The sequence below is a fragment of the Fundulus heteroclitus genome, chromosome 9 (assembly GCF_011125445.2).
Source record: "Fundulus heteroclitus isolate FHET01 chromosome 9, MU-UCD_Fhet_4.1, whole genome shotgun sequence".
Taxonomy (NCBI): domain Eukaryota; kingdom Metazoa; phylum Chordata; class Actinopteri; order Cyprinodontiformes; family Fundulidae; genus Fundulus; species Fundulus heteroclitus.
In genome coordinates, this window is record NC_046369.1 from 10094739 (window position 1) to 10118188 (window position 23450).

Sequence of the window (23450 nt, forward strand, 5' to 3'; positions counted from 1 at the left end):
GAGTCTAGGAGAATGGCGCCACTTAGGAGGAAAAGCCCCACAGAGCATAAATGCTGCAGCAAAGTGTCTGCATGTCTCATTTCCATGCAGAGTGTACGCGCGTCAAGCGTAAAACAACCTTAATGCAGGGGATGCAGTGGTGTAGCGTACACTGCTACTAATGTCCAGAGCAGTGTAGATGTGTTTTATGGAGGGACAAATCCTGACTTTCTGTTTAGTAATCCAGTTGTTAAGTCTGGGTTTGTTAGATCCTAAACTGTCTCCCTGTAAACAGCTTGAGGATGGCCTCTTCTCGTTCCAACAAAACAAGGTCCATAAAGAGCTGGATGGGGTACTTTGTCATGGAGGACTTTGACTGGCCTGTTTCTTAGGAGTAAAATTGCAGGCAAGACTTTGTGTCAGGCCATTTCACCCAACATCCGAATGGCTTAATTTATTTTCGTATATTAGCGGAGTTGTGGGTTTCTTCAGTTTACTGAGTTATAAAAGACGTCTGGCAGCCAAAAAAGGGATCTAGTCCAAAAAAGTTCATTAAACTCGTCTTTTTATAAGAAAAAAAAAATAGAATACTAGTGATTGAAAATGAAAATGTGTTAAGTGGGTATAATTTACCCAGGAAAGAGATTATTTGTGTTTTAGGAAGACAGTTTCAAACACTGTTTTTAAGTTGGAGGACCCCCAACCTTAGAATGGGTAACAAGCTCACGGTACTCGCCTGTTTTTGTGTCGCTGGCTCTGGTCTCCTCTTGCTCTCCTGTGTTTCTCTCCTCTGCACCAACCACCTCTTCCTCTGGTGATACCTTGTATTCAGCAATAGTCAGCTGTCTCTTCTTTGGCACTGTAACCTTCTGCTCCTCGGGATTTTCACCACTCATGACTTCCGACTGACACCCAACGCTGACCCGCTCCACGGGTGCCGGTTCTGGCACCACCGCGGCATCGGTTTGCGTGCCCTGCTCCGTCTGATCCGTGTCCAAGTCGTTGCCAACACAAACGTCTGTCACCTCCGGATGGCACATGGTGCCGGTATGATTTAACACAGACGGTGAAGTCTCTACCTGGACGGTTCTCACGTCTGGTTTTGCCAGGGCTCCCCTTTCTACTGTGACTTTAGAGGTTCTTTCATCAATCTGAGCTCTGAGGTTGTTGACGTCTTCGTCGGCTACAGTAAGGCGATTTTCTAAGGCTACTATGGACTCCTGCTGGAACTTAATGGTGTCCTGTAAAGTGTCTATCTCCCTCTGCGCCTCTGTAGTCAGCCCAAGCAGCGACTCCATGACCCAAACTTCAGCCTCCTTCGTCGCCGCTTTGACCTGCGTCGCCTGCTCGTGGACCGCGGCAGCTTCCATTTCTGTGCTTTTATCACATACTCCCACCTCCGTGCCCACAGATGCATCTTTCACGCCGCTCCTGTAATAGAAAACTACAGAGGTCATTGGCGCGTCACCCCCAACAGCAACAGATTTCTTATCTTTTTCCGCAGAGTGCGGCAAAACTTTAGATAAGGGTGGGGGAGACTTCAGCTCCTTTCCCTCAAACTTCTCCGCCAGTCTTTTCAGCTCCCCAGATTTTACGAGGCCTTTGTGTCCGGCTGTGGTTGACGAAGTCACTCGGCTGTGGTCGGACTGGAGGGTCTCGGTCGTTTGCGTCGCAGACTCTTTAGACTGTTGCTTCTGCTGGGAAACCTCCATGGCCGCTTTCCTCTCCTCCAAGGCCAACAGCAGCATGTCTTTCTCTGCACGAAGCGTGGCCAGCTCCTTCTCAAGAGCAGGAACACCCTTCACCCTTTCCTCCATCTCCTTCAGCTGCTTTAAGGCCGTGGCCATCTGCTCTCTAACTGTCTGCAGCTGGCTGGGTGGGATCGGGGTCACTGTGGTGCCAGCAGCTGGAGTGCTGCGCCCAGAGGTCTGAGGGCTGGGTTTGGTCCAGCTGCTCTGCAGAGGCGGAATAGATAGGGGTGGTGGGAGCTGTTTGGGAGGATCCGCGAGCTGGAGGCGCCCACCGTTCTGGTGCTGGTGGGTTTGCTCCTGCTGAAGCCGTCGGCTGGTTTCCAGGAGGGTCCGCTCGACTCTTGGGTTTCGCTGTGGCGGAGGCGGAGGCACTTTGGCCCCGGCAGAAAGGGGAGGCATGCTGAGGAGGGTTACGGGGGAAATGGAGAGCATGTCACAGGGCGCTGAGCCGAGGCGATTGCGCGGCGGCGGCGGAGGAGGAACTCTACCATCTTCACTGATTGGGGAGGAAAGAGATTCTGTGGATGTCCAGCCGCTGGTGCGTCCCCCAACACTCGGACTCCTCTGGGAAAGTTTCAGTCCTCGTCCAGGACGCCGGGAGCTGAGGGGGGCCCGGCGGAGGTTGTGGCCGCTCTCTATCTCTTCGACGTATTTAAGGAAGTCCAGGTCGAGCTGGAATCCATAAGGAGTCTGGACAGAGTAAGAGCCTGACTGGTCGGCATCTTCCTGACTGGAATAGACGAATGCAGAACCTAAGTCTGAAGAGAAAGGGACGGGATAACCTCTCAGTATTTTAAACATGCAGTCTCAAATTACTTTCACAAACAAGTTCAGTTTTAATTAACATGCACAGTATCAAAAATGTATTACTAAGTTTGGAAACATCAAAAACAAGCCCTGACGGACTGACTAAGGAATAGATAGATAAACAGAACAACTGCTTTAGAAAGCCGGCCTGATGCTACATCCAAATCAGTACCAGCAATTTTAATATTAACTGATGGCCTATAAAAATCTTTCTTATTACTAAAGTGATACCAATGTTCAGGTCCCCACATGAGATTACTGATAGAGGAGTCAAGAGTTGTCCAAGAGCTGAGAAGCAATCGTAAAGAACTTCAGAAAAACCTGAAAATGGCAGGCACTGTTTTTTTACCCTTGGAAACAATAAGTATTAAATTCCACCTCAATGGTCTCCTAAAGCAGTCTCACTGTGGAAGATTCCACTGATAAAGAAAAATCATGTTGAGGCTTTCTTAAAACTTTGCTGCAGAAGATTTGGACAAGCCAGTGAGATACTGAGAGAATTTAACCTGGTCAGATAAGACCAAAGCTGAATTATTTGAGTGATTCTGCACATAAACACCCGACTTAAAGCATACTGGGACAGGTAAACGTCATACAACTGAAGGGTCAATGTACAAACACATGTTCTTAATAAGAATTTTAACACGAAAAGCTGCTGGAATGGCCAAATCAATCACTTGACTTGTATCCAATTGAAAATCAACGGAATATTGAGAATGCAAAGGAAGGACTAGAATCGTCAAGACCAAACACAGTTTGTGTGGAAGAAGGACTCCTAATCCCACCTGAATATGTGTTTTTCTATAACAATGTTGTTTTTTTACTGGTGTCACTCCATTTATTTACGTTTAACTTCATGTGGACTAATTTGCTGATTTCCCTGTAGATTGATTGGGCTGTTGCCGACAACTGGTGTTTACTTTATGTCAATTACACTATCAGAAATATTTTAACTGAGAAAAACAAAACTCTTAAGGAGTAGCCCAAACATTCAGATTTATGAAATCAAAGAGATTAAACGCAAATCAAAAGTTGTAGTTTCTTACCAGGCACCTTTGGATTCACTTGCACCGATTGGGTCATTGTTCAGGTCTGAACCCTCTCAGTGCCAAAAATCTCCGATACGTGCCAGGCTGAAGAAAAACAGAGAGAGATAGAGAAATCATTTTAATAATAATGCAGCAACACTGGTTTGAAAAATCAACCTTAATCAAGATAAATTATTAAAGACAATTCTTATAAAAAGGTAAAAATACAGTGCAGAAAACTTCATTAATTCAAATGTGAAACCAAACAGTAGCTCCACTATTAACAACATTAAACCACTGATTTCCAAAGCAACACCCATCGCTTTCCTGCATTTTTCTTTTTTTACTGTAATAATCATGATTCATTATTCACAACCTAAGTAAAATCAGCCAAACCCAAACAGACAGCAGCTCTACCCACTCCTTTAACAGCCTAATTAGTCCATTTGAAATGCATTTTTCCTCTGCAGGACAGGTCATAACTTACAGTTTAGAGCAAGTAATGACATCCTTGCTATTTTTATACTGGCCAAAACAAAATAGTGACCTAAAAGTGAAATGTTGTGACTTCAAAACAAAGAATATATGGGGTGTTTACCTGCTTTGGTCACTTTATAAGGGATCGGGAGCAGCTGGAGCTCAGGGAGGTTTCCTCCTTCCTGCTTCACACAGCTCTGGGAAACAAAGACAGAATTATGTAAAAAAAAAAAAAAAGGTCCTGTCAAGAAAAATACCTACGAAGATACTTCCACACTGGAAAAAGTGGTTCAAAACAGGACAAGAATAAAAGAGCCATGTCAACAGCAAAATGTATGTTTTAGGAAAATTAATGTGAAAAAAAAAAATGCTCAAAAGGCTCCTGTACTTATTATCACCAGCATCACCTATGAATGCCTTGAACGTCTCGGATACAGCGGTCCCTTGTAGAAAACGAGTCAGTTATTTAGTTTCAAACATACAGACACGTGTTCCCCTGCAGCACATTCCTAACACATTCTGTTGAAACACGCCAGTCGGCCTTGTAGTTTACCAGCCGCTGATAACCTGTGAACACATCTATCGTTTGTTAGCTCAGACACACTTCTTGCTGTCAAGGAAAATCCCACTATCACTCACACAGACAGGAAAAAACCTTTTACCTCTGTCCACATCAGGGGCCTCTGGGGGACTGTTGTATACTTGGAAAATGTTCTCAAAGAAGGAAAAAAAAAGGTTTATGCTTAAAAACAAAAACGGCCGGTGTTTTGTTTTAAATAGCATTCAGTTATCATTCAAATGTCCAAGTTCAGTAAACCTAATGCCATAGAACCGAGACCAGGGGTCTGAAACCTGTGGCTCTTAATAACTTGAAAAAATGATAAAGAACTGTTGTTTCTAAATATAATTATAATAACAGTGGCATGTTTTAGCAGTTTTTCCAGGAAATAATTTCCTTGAATTTCCACAAAAGAATGACACTAAAAGCACAAATAATTTTATAAAAGTAAAATTATGGTTAAAATAAATGATGGTACTTTAAAAATGTCCTGACATATTTTCATATTCTGTCTTTTTTTTATAAAAAGGTTATAACATTTGCGTCATGTTTCATTCAGCTGAGGGTAAAAAATGTCTCTTTGGATCAGAAATGTTGCTGAAACCAATCCGATGGCTTCCTACATTTAATTTTATTATCAAAAACTTCTATAATATCTTTCCAGACTGAAATCCCCAGACGATTTCCGATTTACTTTTTAGCCAGTTTTAAAATATGAACTCTACACAATCAAAGGAGGACTCAAGCTGATCAGGAGGGCGGGTTCAGTGGTTGGCTTGGGTCTGGACTCTCTGGTGGCTCCTACTGAGAGGACATCTCTTCCTAAACTGTTGGCCATCTTAGACAATGCCTGTCATCCTCTACATAATCTCAACAGCAACCACAGACGCCTGTTCAGCAAAATTTTGCTTTCTCCCCATATCAGGACTAAAACTTCAAAGAAATGTTTCCCCTGTACCCTCAAACTTTTCAAGTCGTCACTCAGGGAGGGGGGGGGGGTAGAAATAGATGGAAATGGCAACATAACAAATGTTTGTGCAACAACCTGCTGCTGTTTATCTGTTTACTTGTCTTTATGCATGTTTAAATATGTGCAATGGTGTATTTTTTTTTTTTTTTATTTGCTGCATTTCTGCTGCAATCCTTATTCCCCAGAGGGAAACCTCAAGGGATCAATAAAGTTTATCTATCTGTCCATAACTTTTAGACTTTTTTTTCCTCCATAATCTCATTTACTTTTTTATTCTTGTCCAGACCAGAAAATCAAATCAGATTTTATTCTTTTCCAGTCTGCATCAGATGCCAAAATTATAACTGAGCACAAACAGCTTATTAAACAAGTTACGTGGATCTCTAGTCGGCAGACGTCAGGTTACATATAGATGTGATGAATACAGTTTTTTCTAGACACACTTTACCACAATTACACTGATGAACTCATCAAAATACATCCAATGTTGATGCAAGAATGTTGCAACTGCAGTGCTAAGAAATCTGAATAATCTCACAATAAAGACAAAAAAAAAAACAGGCCCCACAAACAGCATCCGGGGGATTTTTATTTAATTCTACTGCAGGATCAGCTCGTTTCACAACTTTGAGTGCACTGGTGTTACCAATTTCTTAAAATGTTATAGGAAATATCATTAAACCCAATTTTTTCCAACCTATCTTGAATCGTTTGAATAAAAAAAGGATTCAAACAACAATAAAAAAAGATTCCAAACATGTTTGAGAAAGTTCAGCTAATGAAAAGCATCAAGCACAGAGATGGCAGCATCATCCTGTGGGGATATCTTCCACAAGTAGAGATGAATGAAAAGTTTGATAAGCTGGAATCAAACAAAGGGCAACAATATAGTTTGGTATCTTCTTCCAGAGAGACAGGTCTCATTAAAAAGAAGACAGTAATGTAAACAGAACAAAATACACAGACATGCCACCAAAAGCAAATGTTGGGCGTAGATGTTTTCTTTAAGACATGAGCAGGATAATAAAAGCTTTCGTAGCAAAAATTAGATTTACTGGTTTCACACAGAACACTTAGATCTTCCTCCCAAGCCCTTCTTCGTTTCCCCCATCTTTTCTTTTGCCCACATCAGCAACCTTTAATCTCCTTTTATTTTCATGCCTCCTTGTCTCAACCCTGCTCTTCTCACATGACTCGCTGTGCTTCTCACCCAGAACTTCCCTCAAAACACCCCCCCCCCCACACACACACACACACACACACACACACACAAACACACACATCTGCCTGAACTCTCTAGTGTTGTTGTTTTTCTCTCTGATTTGATGACACCAAATTACAGACTGCATGAGGGAGCAGCATTCCTTTGCTTTGCAACCCCTCCGGTCCTGACCAGCTGAGTGCCACGCTGTCGAGTCGTTCACACCAAAAAGAAGTGCCAACATAAGAGCGGTTAACATAATGACACTCAGACGAACCAAAAGTACAATCCCAGAAATGGCCATAAAGAGCGTGACTGACCCTATATAACTCTAAAATTAAAAGGTCCCTGTGAAGATGTTTAGAAAAAGGCATTTCGTCTTCTTTGGCCCACATTTCACCAGGACTGGCTTTGGGGAATGGGCTTCAAAGGTTTCATTTTTAACCATCAACCAAGCAAATTAAATAAAATGACAACACTTTAAAAAGTCCTTAGTATAATCACATGCTACAAAGGGAAGGAAAAAGATAACTGAATGCTGAAAGTGCATTTAACTAGTTTCCATATACAATCTTTGAAATTCTGATTGGGCTGACGTAGATTTAGGGTGAGTCATATTTTACCTCTTTCCCAAAAATGTGTATCTCTTCCCAAGACAGAGATGTACCAAATGTTTTGTGATGTTTGAAGAAGAAGCAGTGAAGTAGTCCTCTCACACTATTGAGATATTTTGGGGTGCAGAGGACACTCACTCCTGAAGAGCCTTTTTAACTTTGTGGTGGCATCAGCCATGTTCTATAGTGCAGCTCTATGGGGGCTGCAGCTTATCTACAGCTGAGAGAAAGTGGTTAAGCTGATCAGGAAGGCCAGCTCTGTCCTGGGATGTTCCCTGAACCGAGTGCAGGCGGTGAGAGAAAGAAGCACCCTGGCAAAAATAACATCGCTGTTGGACAGTGTCTCCATGCATGAAGCTTATCCAGAGCTGGAGAGCTCCTTCAGAGACAGATCGCTCAAATTAAATAAAAGTTTATTTATATAGCACTTTTTCTGCTGCATCCTAAATGCACAAAGGAGTGTGATTGCAGAGCCTTCTTCCCCGCAGTTATTAGACTTTATAACTGTCACTGCTCCCAAAAAACTCAAGTTGTTTACATTTCTGCAGCACAATTTAAAATGTTGTGTTCTAAATAGACTTTTTTCTAGGCAAAAGTATATAGTCAGTGCATGTTTTGTACACTCAAAATCACCCAACTCAGTTGCACATTTCATTTAATCTTCGACTGCAATTTTAACAACTATAGTAGTTTTTTCTGTTGTAAACATACATATACATATATACATATATATATATATATATATATATATATATATATATATATATATATATATATATGTATGTATATATGGGGGGAGGGGGAGGCGGTAAAGGACCTCAAGCTGGAATGGAACACGGGTATGCCATATTGAGGACTAAAGCCTCCATACATACACTACAAAAAGGGAACTAAAAGTAAATAAAATTTTCTTCAAATTAGTTTATTTTCCTTGATTTGAGCAGCTAAATAAGACTATTTGCCAATGGAACGAGTATTATTATGTCTAAAATATGATAATTAGATATCTCGCACTTGAAATAAGATGGAGATTAATTGTTCTTATTTTAAGTGCAAAAATCTTATCCTATTGGCAAATAGTCTTATTTACCTGCTCAAATCAAGGAAAATATACTCATTTGAAGAAAATTTTACTCACTTTTAGTTTCCTTTTTGCAGTGTAGGTCGTGCTCACTACCCCTGCGCTGTGAGAGCATGGCCTGTAAACTTTTACCTTAATTGCTGCGGATATGCCTGAATTTCCCCACTACAGAACAATAAAGCATACTTCTATTTTGTGAAGTGCACCACTTCCTCCTGCACCAATAGCTGCCCAAACACCAAAGCTGCTAACGCACTACTTGACAATTGAGATGCTGTTCTTAGGCTTTCAATCTACCTGTTTCCTCCAAACAGAACAATGGTCCTTTTGAGCTTTCCCAGATTGTTTAAAGACATAGTTTTCTTAGTTTATGCAAGTTTTAGAATAACAATTGTGTCTCTTATTATTGTCGTACTATGCAAATACAAATAATTCTGGTTATCCTAACTGACCTAAAACATTTTAATGTGAATTAATTTAACAGGTTTTGTAATACACTGTAAACACATAGTAGATATATTTGATTTTAAGCCATGAAATGTAGTTTAAAATCCTTGTTGATTTATTTATTTGATTGAGGAACATTTGGCCACGTGTAGATCTCAAACAGGTGTTGTCGAAGGTTAGATTGCAGCGTCTGCAGACGGGCTCTAACATACAGACCCTTGGCATGACATCTGACAGCCATTAAACTCAGTGAGTGGAGGTTATGTGACACGGAGAATGTCACATCAGTGCTTTAGACAGCATTACATCACTTGACAGAGTTTGTTGAGGTCACATTGGGGCTTTGAAACCGGATTGGCGTCCATAGATTTCCGGGTTCTGATGTTGGAACCGATCGTTAGATGAGCGTCTCCCTTCATAAGTCAATGAACGGTTATCGGTTTCAGAGTCAAGTTATTGTGCTACTTCCCTTCTCTACCCTGAGTTATTTAATTACATTTTTTTAGCTGTCCTATGAATTAACTAACAGTAAAACTCATATTCTTGCTGTGATATATAAGGTAATTTACTGTGGTATACTGACCCGAACCGCTCACATTTTTAATGAATATCTCAGTATAAGATGAAATTATGAATACAACTGGTCCTTTTTCCATTTCGCCAAATGTACCTAACTTCTGAGGAAACATGCCCTCCTGCCACACCAGCAAAAACAAGACAAGTACAGAACAAATTAGCATTCATGCATTTTTCCCCTGCAGCCCGAGAGGGAACATGTGACGCCAAGTTCAGCCGTTTCCTGTCATCTCAGCACGGCACACAGGCCGGCGTGCCATTAATGAAGAGGAAGACATTGGTTTGTCCCGCATTCAGCTGGACTCATGGAAGAGGAAATGTTTTGCTGGTGTAAGAACTGGGGCCATGTTTTGAAACAGTGACCTCATCCCCAACACCACCCTTTCCCCGAGAAAGGAAGGCCACAGAGAGAGAGAGAGAGAGAGAGAGAGAGACGGATACTCGATCTGACTGACAAGGAGGGGAGTGAGTTAACACCAACATCCTCAATCTGACTGCTTTACATGAGAAAACACCCATTCAGAAACCTCAGCATGCACACATTCACAGAATGAGATCCAAACCATGAAAATGCCTCCAGCGCTATATGCATACCATTATGTCAGTCATTTGTATCAACAACGGCAGCAGAAGTTAACCGTTTCAAGTCCTCTCGGTTATTCTAACTTTATTCCGGATGTTTCACACAAATCTTTTGGAGAATTTCAACAAAACAGGATTGAACTGATCTTAATGGCATTAATTGGCCTCTGGTAATAAAGTAAACAACTTTGGTGTTATTTTGGACCAAGACTAAAAGTTGTTTAAATCCAATATTGAACAGGTTTCCAGGGTTTTACTTTTTTCACCTCAGGAATATCACCAAAATTAGAAACATTCTGTCCAGGGGTGATGCTGAAAAACTAGTCCATGCATTTGTTACTTCAAGGCTGGACTATTGTAATTCTTTACCATCAGGAAGTCCACAAAATGCAGTTCAAAGCCTTCAGCTGATCCAAAATGCTGCAGCAAGAGTTCTGATGAAAATCAACAAGAGGGATCATATTTCTCGTTTTTAGCTTCCCTTCATTGGCTTCCTGTTAAGAATAGAATTTAAAATTCTTCTTCTAATGTATAAAGCCCTTACTAATCAAGCTCCATCATATATCAGAGCTCTGATTACCTCGTATGTTCCTAACAAAGCACTTCGCTCTCAGACTGCAGGTCTGCTGGTGGTTCCTAGAGTCTCTAAAAGTAGAATGGGAGGCAGATCCTTTAGCTATCAGGCTCCTCTCCCAATTTGGTCCGTGAGGCAGACACCCTGTCTAATTTTAAGACTAATCAATGGCTTAGCACCTAAATATATCACAGACATGTTATCAGTGTATCAACCTCCGAGACCACTCAGGTCTTCTGGCTCAAATCTACTCTGCACCCAGAACCAAACATAGAGAAGCAGCATTTAGTTCCTATGCTCCACTCATCTTACCCCCAGACTGTAAAATTGCTGAAAGCCTCAGTTCTTATAAATTAAGATTAAAAACACATTTGTTTAGGATTGCCTTTGACTGTTCGAGTTAAATGTTAATTGAAACATCACTAGTTTAAGTTTGTAGTCCAACTGTATTTAAAATCATTTATATTTTCCTTTAGGTTCCATTTTCCCATGTTTTATTTTGTTTCATGTTTTTACTTGCTTTCATTCTGTTTTTATTTTCCTATGTTTTAATCATGTAAATCACTCTTGTGCTGAAATGCGCTGGACAAATACATTTGCCTTGCCTAGGCTTAAAACTTTCCTTTTTGACAAAGCTTCTAGTTAAAGTGGCTTAGGTTACCCTGAGCTACCTCTATAGTTATGCTGCTATAGGCTTAGGCTACTGGAGGACATCAGGGTCTATTTTTCTCACTCTACTGAGTTCTGCTGTTCTCCAATTTGCATTATTTGTTGTTATTTCAACTTTTAACTCTGTGTTCTCTCTGTCTTTTCTCTCTTCATACTAGGTACATCTGGTCTGGCGTTCTGTTAGCTGTCACCTCACCTGAGTGGAGGGATCATCTGCTATCACCATATAACATAGAAAGGATTCCTGGATCAGTGCTTCTCTGCTTTTTTTGTCTCTGCTCTGTCTTCTCTAACCTCCAGTGGGTCGAGGCAGATGATCGTTCACACTGAGCCTGGTTCTGCTGGAGGTTTTCCTCCCTTTCATCTTAATATAGAAGATAAATCCTTACATAGTTTAGCAAAGCTGTTGTTTCAATCAGTAGAGCCTAGTAATGGGTTAGTATCAAACATTCCAACATATAAACTAAAATAGTTGCATTTTTCAGGCGAATCTTCACTATAAACATCCCCCTTCCAACTTGGGTTAAAACAAAAACCAGCTGCTGATACCGAGCATCTCCAGGTGAGGAGTTTAGCCTCATGTCTTCAATCCCATGAGGCCTTTCAGGCCGACAATGGGCAAACACACAGCCAGGAGGGCCTCTCTGCCGCCGCTGGGAGAAATCAGCAGTTTCCTGAAGGGAAACCTAAAACTCCCCTAATAAATCCCCCAACATCAGTACAAGCACATCTCCATGCACCCGTTAGAGACCTCCCATTGTCTCCCAATAGAGGAAGTATGTGGAGGAGGAGGAGGAGGGGGGGGGGGGAATGTCAGGAAAGCCATTGGGTCGTCCTGAAACCTGCTTCCTGAAGGCAGCAGGAAAACAGAGGAGAAGACAAGCAAAAAGTGACCACTGAACAAATACTGTGCTACAAAGACACACACACACAGGCATCCTGCAGCAAACAACCATCCGATATCACATGACGCGTCACGTTGCTCTTAGGTAACACGCTTTCACATTTACAGACAACTCAACGCGTGCTGAAGCTCTCAACCTTCATTTTTAAATAGACGGTATCGACATTTTCTGACTCCGATATCTGCGTCATAAACCATGCACCGACTTCGCATCCCTGATATCCCATTTTCCTCCACAAAAAAAAAAAAACAACAGGAAAAAAAAGTGACTTTTTAATCTGTCAGGTTAACTTAAAACATCACATGCATCCTGAAGCTCCTCCTTCTTCCTTTCCAGCAAATACAATCAGCCACATTCAGACCCCACAATGAGGCATTATGCCTCTTTAGTAGCTGCGCTGTTTTCAAACGGTTTTTCTGAAGCCACATTGTTTCCACCAACATCAGGCCCCCCCCAACACGGCCCATGCAGAGTCCGTGCAGGTTCAAGATGTCACCGAGTGAATGCAATAAAGTCAGAGAGGAAGCAGCGGCCACTTGGAGAGTTTTAGGTTGAGTGGGGCGCCGTTTGGAGGTAGAGTGGCTCCCACAGCGAGTCTAAAGCTGTTTGGAACAGCCTGAATCAGGATAAAGGGAGGCCCTTTCCCAGGATATCCACAGTTCTTGGTGAGAAAAAAAAATGTTTTAGTTTCTACAGGCGAGACTTTTCCCTACATTGTGACATTAAAGAGATTTAGAGGGATTTTACAACAAGACATTTCACTTTTTGGGTCTTATCTAAGGTAACTGAATGGTAACAAACACATCCTTATCTTTTATATGTTTGTCTATTGCTATTTAACATGAAACTTTATCTCGTCGCTTTCCAGTGTGTTGTAATTAAACGAAAATTTTGCCACAGCATTCCTTTAAGGCAGCGGTATTTGGGGTTGAGACCCCATTATGGGTAGTAAAACACCAAGTGGGGGGTCTGGAGATGGTCTCCCACTGTCTCCAGACAGCTAATTAAATTTTTTAAATGAGTGACAGTCGCACATTTTATTCTAATTGATGCACACAAATAAATGGCGATGATAATAACTTGGTTAAAACAAATGTAATGAGTACTGAGCCAGATTGTGATGCCATTATAGTAAATTGGTCTGTTGTGTTAGCTTTTTCCACCAAAGCAGAGTCGGTGCTAGACCAGAGCTCGTGCTAAAGCTGGTTCTTAATTGGTTCTATTGAGGGGGAAGGCTGGGAAAGAACCAATTCTGTTTTCCACAACCAAAGATGTGGGAAACAGATGCAACAATGAGAAGATGGCGATGGGTCAAATGCAGGGGATGAATTTTATTATTTGCAATGACAATGACAAATGTGCAATATACATTCGTATATTGCACATTTCGCATCATTGCATCTCCATTACGCGGGTCAGAAAATGGATGGATGGATGAATATTCACCTGTACACTGTGACTTTCTCCTGCATTGTTTACATTTCAATTGTTTTACTTTTAAATCAGTGCTGCACCTTATACTGTATTTTAAATCTACGGTGAATTACAAGCTGTATTCTTGCACTAATGCCCTTGCACAATCAATTTCTGCACATAGAAATAGTTTTAAAAATACTCACCTGTACACTGTGACTTCTCCTGCATTGTCTACATTTAAATTGTTTACTTTTAAATCACTGCTTCACCTCATACTGTAAATCCAATTCTTCTGCAATTTACAAGCTGTATGCAACGAAATTTCGTTCTGTACGCACTCTGTGCATACAAAATGACAAATAAAGTTGTCTAAGTCTAAGACAAATAAAAAGCTGATTATCACTGCAGGTAAGACATTAAGTGATCATGACAAAAACACTGCACCACACGTCAAAATTTCTGAATCATCTAAAGATAAAGTACTTGTTAGCCCAGATTTTTTTAATAATGTGGGAGCTCATTTGTTTTATTGCTGTTGTCTTAAACAATGTTATTGTTTTTTTCTTTGCCATCATTTCGTACTTCCGCGGTTTTCGTCCTTCCTCACCCAAAATGTCCCGATATGAAAATAACCTGTCCCTCACAGCTTGACTTTAACCCAGTTTACCTTCAGTCAGGTTAAAATAGGGACCAGAAAAATGTGTTACTTCCCCAACATGACAAGCTGAACTAACTTTAAACTTTATATTCATTACAAACCCTACCAGACAAAACCTAATTTCTCTCTTATTTCCTTTTTCTTCAATCAGCTCCGCTCTGTGAGTTTTCCAACCAATAAAAACCCCCCTCCCCTTACAAATGACAAACTTTTTTTTAATTTTATTTATATTCAGTGTAGAGTAATTTAGTCCTTGTTAGACTAGTCCACATGATAAGGTTATTATGCATGTCTAGTTTCCTATAGAGAAACTACTTTGGAAGATAAATTACATATTAAACACTTAAGAATTATTTGTTTTCCTAAGGCTCTGCAGCCCTACCGGCCATTATTTCCACAAATATCGTGTGTTCAATGATTTTGTTTCTCATTTAAATTACTGCGCAACCTCTTGGTCAAGAAATTCAAAAAGAAAGATTCCTGCAGATTGAATTTCGTTCGGTAGGAAATTTCCGCTATCAAACTAAGCAGATGTGAGGATAAGAAAATTCAGCATGATGACTTAAACACTGAACTGAGTTTTCCAACCAGGTAAACAAGGAAGCTAAACAAGCTTAGAGCTTTTCTAAAAGCAGTTTGGAGCTGACCTAGATAACTGCGCCATAGATTTGCGTTTTAAGAGCAGACTCTGGCCCATTTGTCTCCTCCTCAACAGCGGCTACTGCTAGAGTCTCCAGATGTTTTATTTTCATAACTACAGAATAAGAACAGATGTCAGCGTGTTTCATGCCCAGAAACAACTGAAATGCTGCATGCGTCCATTATCGTGTTACTTCCTTGGCTGCTGGAAATTACACTGGTTGTGCATGTGTTTGATGGAGGGGGGGGGGGGGGGGGGGGGGGGGTAATGACAAGGCAGGGGAGGCATACAACTCTTTGAAATGTCTCTTGGAGAGCACACCTTAATCTCCCCAGAGCTGCTCATGTGTAAAATACATGTTTGTGGTTTCTAATTCAGTTTTACAGAATGCACTGATTCAATCAGGCCTCAGACTGGGCTTGGTAATTTCCTCTGTGTTCACGGCAAGATGTGATTTGAAGTCTGCCAGGCGTTACGTTTATTTTGTCAGGTAGCTATTTTTATGTCATTCACTGATGAAATATATTTAAAAGACGCAGCCTTCTACAACATTCAACAAAACACCAGGACTTTAAAATATGATGCTGAATAATAATAATACCTGTATTGGCTGTGTTAACGGATTTTGTTAAGTCCCCAATGACTGAAATTAACATTTTAACTTTAGTTAAAATGTTAAAACATAGTACTATACAACTATAGTTAAAACATAATTGTATAGTACAACAACAACAACAAAATATTAGCAAAAATTTCAATGGAGGAATTCACCAAAAAACTGTTTATTAAAGATGTCTTCGCAGTGAACATCTGGGTCATAGGAGTGTACGTACATTCAGGGCTGGCCCCCACATCCCTGTTTCAGGGTGATTTGTTGGCTTTTGTAAACACTATCGCAGATGAGCGACTTAACGGATTCCAACATGGACCCTGAAGGCATTTCCGTCAATTCAGGAAAACCACGGCTCTGTCAGACGTAGTGTTCCTGCTGCAAGGAGTTGAGCCTCATGTTTGAGCCAGAATACGACTCTAATAAACCATGACGGGAGGTAAGACGGCCACAGAGGCTGAAAAAGACGAGGGTAATGAAAAACAGCGATCGGTATGTTGTAAGTTTGACTGATTTTCTGTTTTTCTCTGACCATTTTAGTAATCTAAAATCTAAATAAATCTAAAATGCACCAATTTAATTTAACGTTTAAGGTCCTGACGCACAGTATGTTTTTTTTTTTTTTTTACCTCATGCAGGGCTTTGTGCATCTGAAGTCATCTATTATCCGCTTAACTTTTCTTTCCAAGGAGCCAGATTTCTTATCTTTTAAAGAGGGCTTGATACAATTTGTCGCCACTGCTTCAGCTCATTTACAAACATGATAATGGATGCATCGTAAAGAGTATTTTTGTTCGATTCTGAGAATCCCAAAGACCTGTAATTGGAATACAGTGAACACTTTAAATAGATTAACAGGCACATGATGGATTTTATATGCTTTCTTGTGCTAAAGCTGATATGAAAGCTTTAGACTGAATAAATAATGAATGAAAAAGCAGTAAAAGTGCCCCCCCCCCCCCCAACAAATGGCCCATTGGGGTACCACTGGTAGCAAATATTATTTTTATAATAATATTACTCTGCTTTTGAAGCAGAATTTGAAAAAAAAAAAAAGATAATTTAAGACTTTTGCAGAAGGCTTCTTGTTGCCAAGATCAATTTCTAACTCAACCTACTTGTAACAAATCACGAGAAGAAGAAAAAAAAGTTAACAAGTCAGTGAATTACAGGTTGCAAGGTAAACAGGAAGTTAAAAGTGGTTCATTAAGACTTCTTTATCCATTTAGACCACAGCAGGAACTGGCCATCCAGTTTGAGAGGCTTGTTAGGCCTTTTTATGAGACCTTGGGACTTCATATGGCAGGGAAGCGTTTCCTCAGCCACCTCAGTGCTAAACATCACATTTGTCCCATGATGAACCACCAAACAGAGGCGAGCTCTGTGCTTTGATGGGCTGTGGAGCCTGAATCGAGAGTTGTTGAGCTCACTTCAGACTAAGAGGTATTTCAGGGATCACAGTTAAATGGACAAAGCCTCACAAAGTTTTCTGTTTTTTTTTTTTTTTTGTTTTTTTTTTAGAATGCTTAGTTTAGCAAGCACATTTCACCAGATTCAGTTTGACCCGTTTCCATCCTGCCGTCACAGAACAGATTTCCGCTGGTGTCCCATAGAGTCCCAACAGCAGCTGATCGGAGGCATTTATACCCACTTTTTTTTGTTCAGCATTTAAAAGAAAGTTTCAGAAAAATTAGAACATGATCTTATCTGACCACACCATTGGACATCCTGCTCCGTCAAGAATCTAAAAGCAACACTGCTGTGCCTTTAAATGCTGAATCTGGTTATTTTCTGCACTCCAACCGCGTGATTTTACCAACACCGTAACCTTGTGCTTGCTGCTGAGGGACTAATATAGTTCTTAATTACGCTTATTACGAAGGTCTTTGCTTTGTAGGGTTTACTACGCTTCACTTTCTGTCTGCAGAAGTAATTTCTTTTAATGTCCTCGTCAAACATTCAAGCATCTTTTAATCTGAGTGTTACCACACATGATGCTCATGAGACAACACACAATGTTTGGTTTAGTAGAAGAATACAAAACTAGATTTATGCAATATTTTGGAGGGGAAAATGTGGTCTTGTTTTCACAAACAAAAGGTTTGACAAACTTTTTTTAATTTCATTTATATTCAGTGTAGAGTAATTTAGTCCTCGTTAGACTAGTCCACATGATAATGTTATTATGCATGTCTAGTTTCCTATAGAGAAACTACTTTAGAAGATACATTACATATTAAACACTTAAGAATTATTTGTTTTCCTAAGGCTCTGCAGCCCTGCCGGCCATTATTTCCACAAATATCGTGTGTTCAACGATTTTGTTTCTCATTTAAATTACTGCGCAACCTCTTGGTCAAGAAATTCAAAAAGAAAGATTCCTGCAGATTGAATTTCGTTCGGTAGGAAATTTCCGCTATCAAACTAAGCAGATGTGAGGATAAGAAAATTCAGCATGATCAAGTTAACCCGATTAACTCCAAATATTTTGAAACTTCTTTTCAATATGTAGGAAAAAAAAAGAAAATAAAAAACCCCACTCCCCTTACAAATGATTCAAACACTGAACATGAGCTCCTGAAATGACATTATTTTGGTAATTCACTCATGATCCCAAAACCAATTAAATTATGACCAAGAGAGACGCTCTTTGTGCTGATAAATAACTGAGACGGTTCCTAAGATGCCACTGAACATAAATCTGTCATTTGTTAATCTGTCGGCACCTTTTTTATAGTTGAAGCACCAGTGTGTTAATCTACATTATTTAATTTGTAATATGTACAAAAGCATAATTGACAAAAAAAATGAGAAAGAGATTCCCAAATCTGACTTTTTGATTGATTAAGTTGGTGTAAAATTATCAATCTTCCACCGCAGTAATCTTAAAATCATCCAGTGTGCGTAAATATACACCAAACCTACTACAATTTACTCAGAAACAACCTGTAAATCAAGTCTTATGAGTCAGCTATAAATATTTAAATTAGTAAAGTCATTTAAATTCTACCAGGTGTTGCACTACTTATACATACTATTGTCATTCCCACTGGGATTTTGTTGCTGCTAAAAATCCTTATTAATAACAGATTTCCATATTGGTTCCATTTCAAATGTAATTTTTTTTGTTCTACATTTTTCCTCCCAACTTCAGTTATTTTACACTTTATACATCTTTTAATGTTTCTCTGTTATTATTTACACTGTCATATTCCACAATAAACTACCTACCCTTTTAGAAACAATGATAAGTAAAAAGCTGAAAATCCTTTAGCCATTTTAGGTGAGCTAATGAACTGAACGTCATTAAAAAGCTTATCACTGCGCCGAAAAGTAATCGGAGAGAAATAATGAAAGATTAAATATATGGAGAATTTAGAGGACTACATTAGTGAGACAGCGCTGGAAATTCAACAATCTGGAGGTTATTGAACCACAAATAAGGATGTCAGTATTGGTTATGAGGATGGACTGATCGCTTGGCCAATTTCAATCAAGGTCTGACATTGGACAGGTTTCAGTTCCACTGGCTTGACCGGGCGATCTAATGTCAGATTTATTTCTACATCAATATTGAAGCCTTAAATTTCTCTGAAATCAGAAAAAAAAAACAACGTATGGCCAGTGTTAGAGTTGCACTGAGAAAATAACCAATTTGCAGCTCAAAAGACCACGACAGGTGACTTGGTGATAAATATATATATATACTAAAATTTATCTTTTTCCATTAGTGAACACATCAAATTAGGCACAACCGGATCACGCTGATGACAACACCCTTCAGTGTGGGTGGTAAGATATTTTCTGTATTTTCAGAGTTTGAGAGAGAGCAAGAACCTCATATGGTAACAGGAAGGCTGAAGGTATTATGACAAAGTTGCTCTATTAAATAAATTTTAACTTCCAGTATCAACCTGTCATCAAGCATACTAGATATAATAATGTTGGTTGCCTTTTTAAAATCTTCTTTAAAAAGGTAAAAGTTTACATTTTCTTGGGAATCACACACAGAGACACTGTGTGACATTGCCTTTGATCCTAATACGCGATAATTATTGACCAAAAGCTAGAAAAGCATTTTTTTCCTACTTTTCTTATATATTCTAGCTCATAGACAAAGCCCTTTACTCTGATGGATGCTTCACTAATCAGTGGTAGCATTAACAAAAAGCAGCATTAACAAGAAAAATGTTGTCTATCCATTCAAGGATGGGTTGTGGTTCACATGAGCTTAAAACGGTCAAAATCTGCTTCAGAATCTCCCTAAATCTGCTTTGATCATGTCTGCAAAAAGAGTTAAGAGCGTCTGGAAAAGCTTTGATACAATTTAGCAGCAAAGACATTAAATCCCAACCAATCAACTGCAGGTTAAATATTAACTAATTAACAACTCAATAGTACAATATTTTCATTAAGGAACTGGAGTTCCCCTTTCTAACTGGACCAACAATAACATCAGAAACACACAACAGGCAAATAATTACAGGGGCCTCTTCTGTGTAAATAAAAATAGAGTTCAATAAAAAAAAAAACATGGCTGATTTATTTTGATACCTACAACACAAAGACAACAATCTGCTCCAGAACTTCTGTTAAGATGCCATGAATAAACTACGGAAGAGGATTAGGGCCACTCAAAAAAAACAAAACAAAAAAGTCTACTCAATTCTGACGTTTCTCAGAATTCTGACTTTTTTCTCAGAATTCTTACAGAATTCTTACAGAATTCTGAGATTAAAGTCAGAATTCTGACTTTTTTCTCAGAATTCTGAGCGAATTCTGCGAGAAAAGTCCGAATTCTGCGAAAAAAGTCAGAATTGAGTAGACTTTTTTTTTTTGAGGGGCCCTAATCCTCTTCCGTAATAAACATAAAAAACATTAAATCTTAAACTTTAGCTGTTATTATGAACTGATGATGTTTAGCCAGTTAACATTTGATATTAAATACAATTGATCAGCCTGAACTTGGATCACAGAAATCTAAGTTTTAGGGTCCTAATATTTACAAAACCAACAAGAATGTCTAGTTTTTACTCCATATCTCTGTAGTGTCGAGCGGTTATTTCGTTCCTCGCGCTCCGGCTCTGTCCTCACTGCATCATGTCAAAGCAGTGCACAGACCGACTCTCAGACTTGCTAAAATTAAAACCACTTGTAATAAAGCTAAAAATACGACGGCATGCAGCTTATCAAGCTACAGGACGCACGAGCACAGCCACGGATTGGATTTTGCCCTTATTAAATAAACTGTCCTGCAGCAGCACCGAGGTGTCAATAAGTCCAAAATGCATGAAGCAGGAAGACAGTGGACGTTTTCATTATAGAATTAGAGCAACAGACTGTAACTTTGACCTGCAGACACCTCAGACTAAACTTTCAGGGAAGCTATTTTTGAGGCTGCAGCAGTAAGTCAAACCCCAGAGTCCTGTTGCAGGAAGACGATTTTCTCCAGAGGGAGCTTTGGAAAGCTGTTAAGAGCTTAACCCAAAGATGATTTTCCCTTCATCGCTTCAATCAGTTCATTATTCATCCAGAATACAAGTAATATTTAATGTTTGAGTTAAAAAGACAAAGAAAAACCGTTTCAACAAACTGATTGTTTCTGAATGGAGCCAAGTTTTGCATTGCCTTTGGTAAATAGGGAACTGAATGGGAATTGTTTAGGAAGAAATTATATAAACAAGTGCCGTTTCCACACAGTTTACATTAAAACAGCTAAAGAGAAATTTAAATGTTTCAGTAAAATCAAAATTATGGTCCCATACACAGAACTGAACCATACATTAACTAGTAATAATTTACCCAAAATTGCTGCTTGTAATGGATAACTGGAAACTTGGGCCTTGTACACGTGAAGCTATGAACATTTTTACCAAATTGTTTTTAAAAATCATATCATATACACATTATCATTTTGAGAAAGGTTTTCATCCACACAAACCCAAATTCATCACTGAGCGTTGTTTGAAACAGGCCATACGCATCAGGAGCAGTGTATTGCAAAGCTAAAACCTATGTCAGCCAGTCAGAGCCCTTCAAAATAAAGGCGATGGTGAACAGCATTGTCCACCTTAATGGGAGGATGAATTGGTGTAAAACAGCAGAGCTCCAGCGCTCTCCCTCCTTTAGCCTTTAACGTAACGGAGCAGTTGGACTTGGAAAGACAAACAAGCAAAAAGCCTCTGAACTAACTAATGTTTATAATGTTCCGTGTATGCTTTTACTTTGAAGTCTCGATACCAAGGCGAAGACAGAAAATGCTTTATGGTGCCTTGGCGACCGAAGATGCTTTTAAATTTCATAGCAGTGAATTTGTCCAGTTTAGCAATAATTAGATACATGTTGTAAAAAAGTCAATCACAACACAAACGTATAAATCAGCATCTCACTGATAGCATTAATTTATCCGCCATTGCATGGCTAAGTCTATAACAACCGTTGTACATGTGACGTCAGCGGCGCGTTATTTGTTGCCGATTGTGATGCGCCAGACCCTAAAAGTCCGTTTTGTCATGTGTACACACACAGGATCAAAAACTGAGTTTTTAAACATCTCCACTTTGGCTAGAGTTTTCAGAATCATTTGTTTTTAGAGATTGAAAACCGCATATTTCCCCCCCCCCCACCTATCCGGCTACGTGTGGACTTGACCTTAGTCTAAATAACCAGCCTCATCTGGGGAGATTTCTGCACCACAATATATTCAAGAAAAAAATTAAGTTATCACTTTTGCTGACCTGTACTGAAGCCCAAATTGAAAGAGATTGATAGTATATAGTGTAAAACCAAAAAAATAAACTTTTCCTATTCAGCATAGACTGGTTACTCTGATGAAGATATAGAACATTGTTAAAAAGTAAAAAAACACTAAATGCTGTCATACTGTTGTTACTGTTTAAAGTCCTCTTCATGATATGACAGCGTATGTACGAGAGCCGTCCAGGTTTTTTCAGCTCTGTAGGGCATAAACAACGAAAACCTACCTTCTCCCATTGCTGAGCACTGCCAACCAGCTGGCTGAAAACAAAAGGGTCTTGGTGTGGCAACTAAAGAGGTTCCCCCAATTACTACCTGAGTCACAAACTGAGAAAGACAAAAAAATAATATTGTTTTGTTGTAATAAGTACCATTAGAGGTCAGCTATGTTTATGTCCAGGTGATAAATCTCTTGAAAGTCTATTCTTTTTTTTTTTCTTTAGAAAAGACAACTAACGAACCACTCTGTCTAGAGTGCAGGGTGCCCAATGACCGCTGCATATAGGCGCCAGCTTCCCGCGACCATGCAAGGATTAGCGGCTTTGGGTGGATTAACTAAGAACCAGCATTTTATCATCTTTTGGGCTGAAGCAGAAATTGCAGGCCTTAGGGCAGAACAATAAGGTCCAACCAAGCTACGGGTAGTATGAACACTGTTGGAAAAGTCATAAGCTTTTCGCCTCATCAAATGCTGTATATATGATCAAGAATTTTTTTGTAAAATAAAAAAATAAATAAAAAAATTATGTTGACTACTACTCAAATTAAGTTGGATAGTCTAACTTTAACAACTAGATGTTCTAATAGGAAAATGAAACCCAAACACAGAAAAACTGGTTTTGGAAAAGTTTTACAGGCATTTACCCCTGGTCAAAAAAACATAAAAGAAAAAAAAAGGTAATTTCTTCCCACTGTCACCACATGCTTGCTCAGAATTAGAGATTAATGCAAAGTTAACCACTCGGCTGAATCAACCGTCTGCTGTTGTCACGTTTAGCCAGTATGAGGGATTGCTGTAAAGTTAACAACTTGAACCATTCAGCAGTCTATTATTGTCGCATACTTGCTAAGCATGAAATATTGCTGAAAGGTTAACGACTGAATTGACTAGAGCCTTACATGGAAAACTGACATTATAAACTGAATTTGA

General features: G+C 39.5%; 1 protein-coding gene across 2 annotated transcripts in view; it reads right to left on the bottom strand.

Moving 5' to 3' along the window:
- kank3 (KN motif and ankyrin repeat domains 3) overlaps positions 1-23450 on the bottom strand; it is a 49204-nt gene that overhangs the window by 19965 nt on the left and 5789 nt on the right. For both annotated transcript variants that reach the window (XM_036141001.1, XM_036141000.1), the window contains exons 2-4: positions 4164-4239; positions 3584-3670; positions 716-2488 (exon numbers count right to left, since the gene is read on the bottom strand). In XM_036141001.1, coding sequence (XP_035996894.1) covers positions 716-2488; positions 3584-3620 — 1810 coding nt within the window. In that variant the 5' untranslated portion in view covers positions 3621-3670; positions 4164-4239. The remainder of the gene's footprint in view (positions 1-715; positions 2489-3583; positions 3671-4163; positions 4240-23450) is intronic.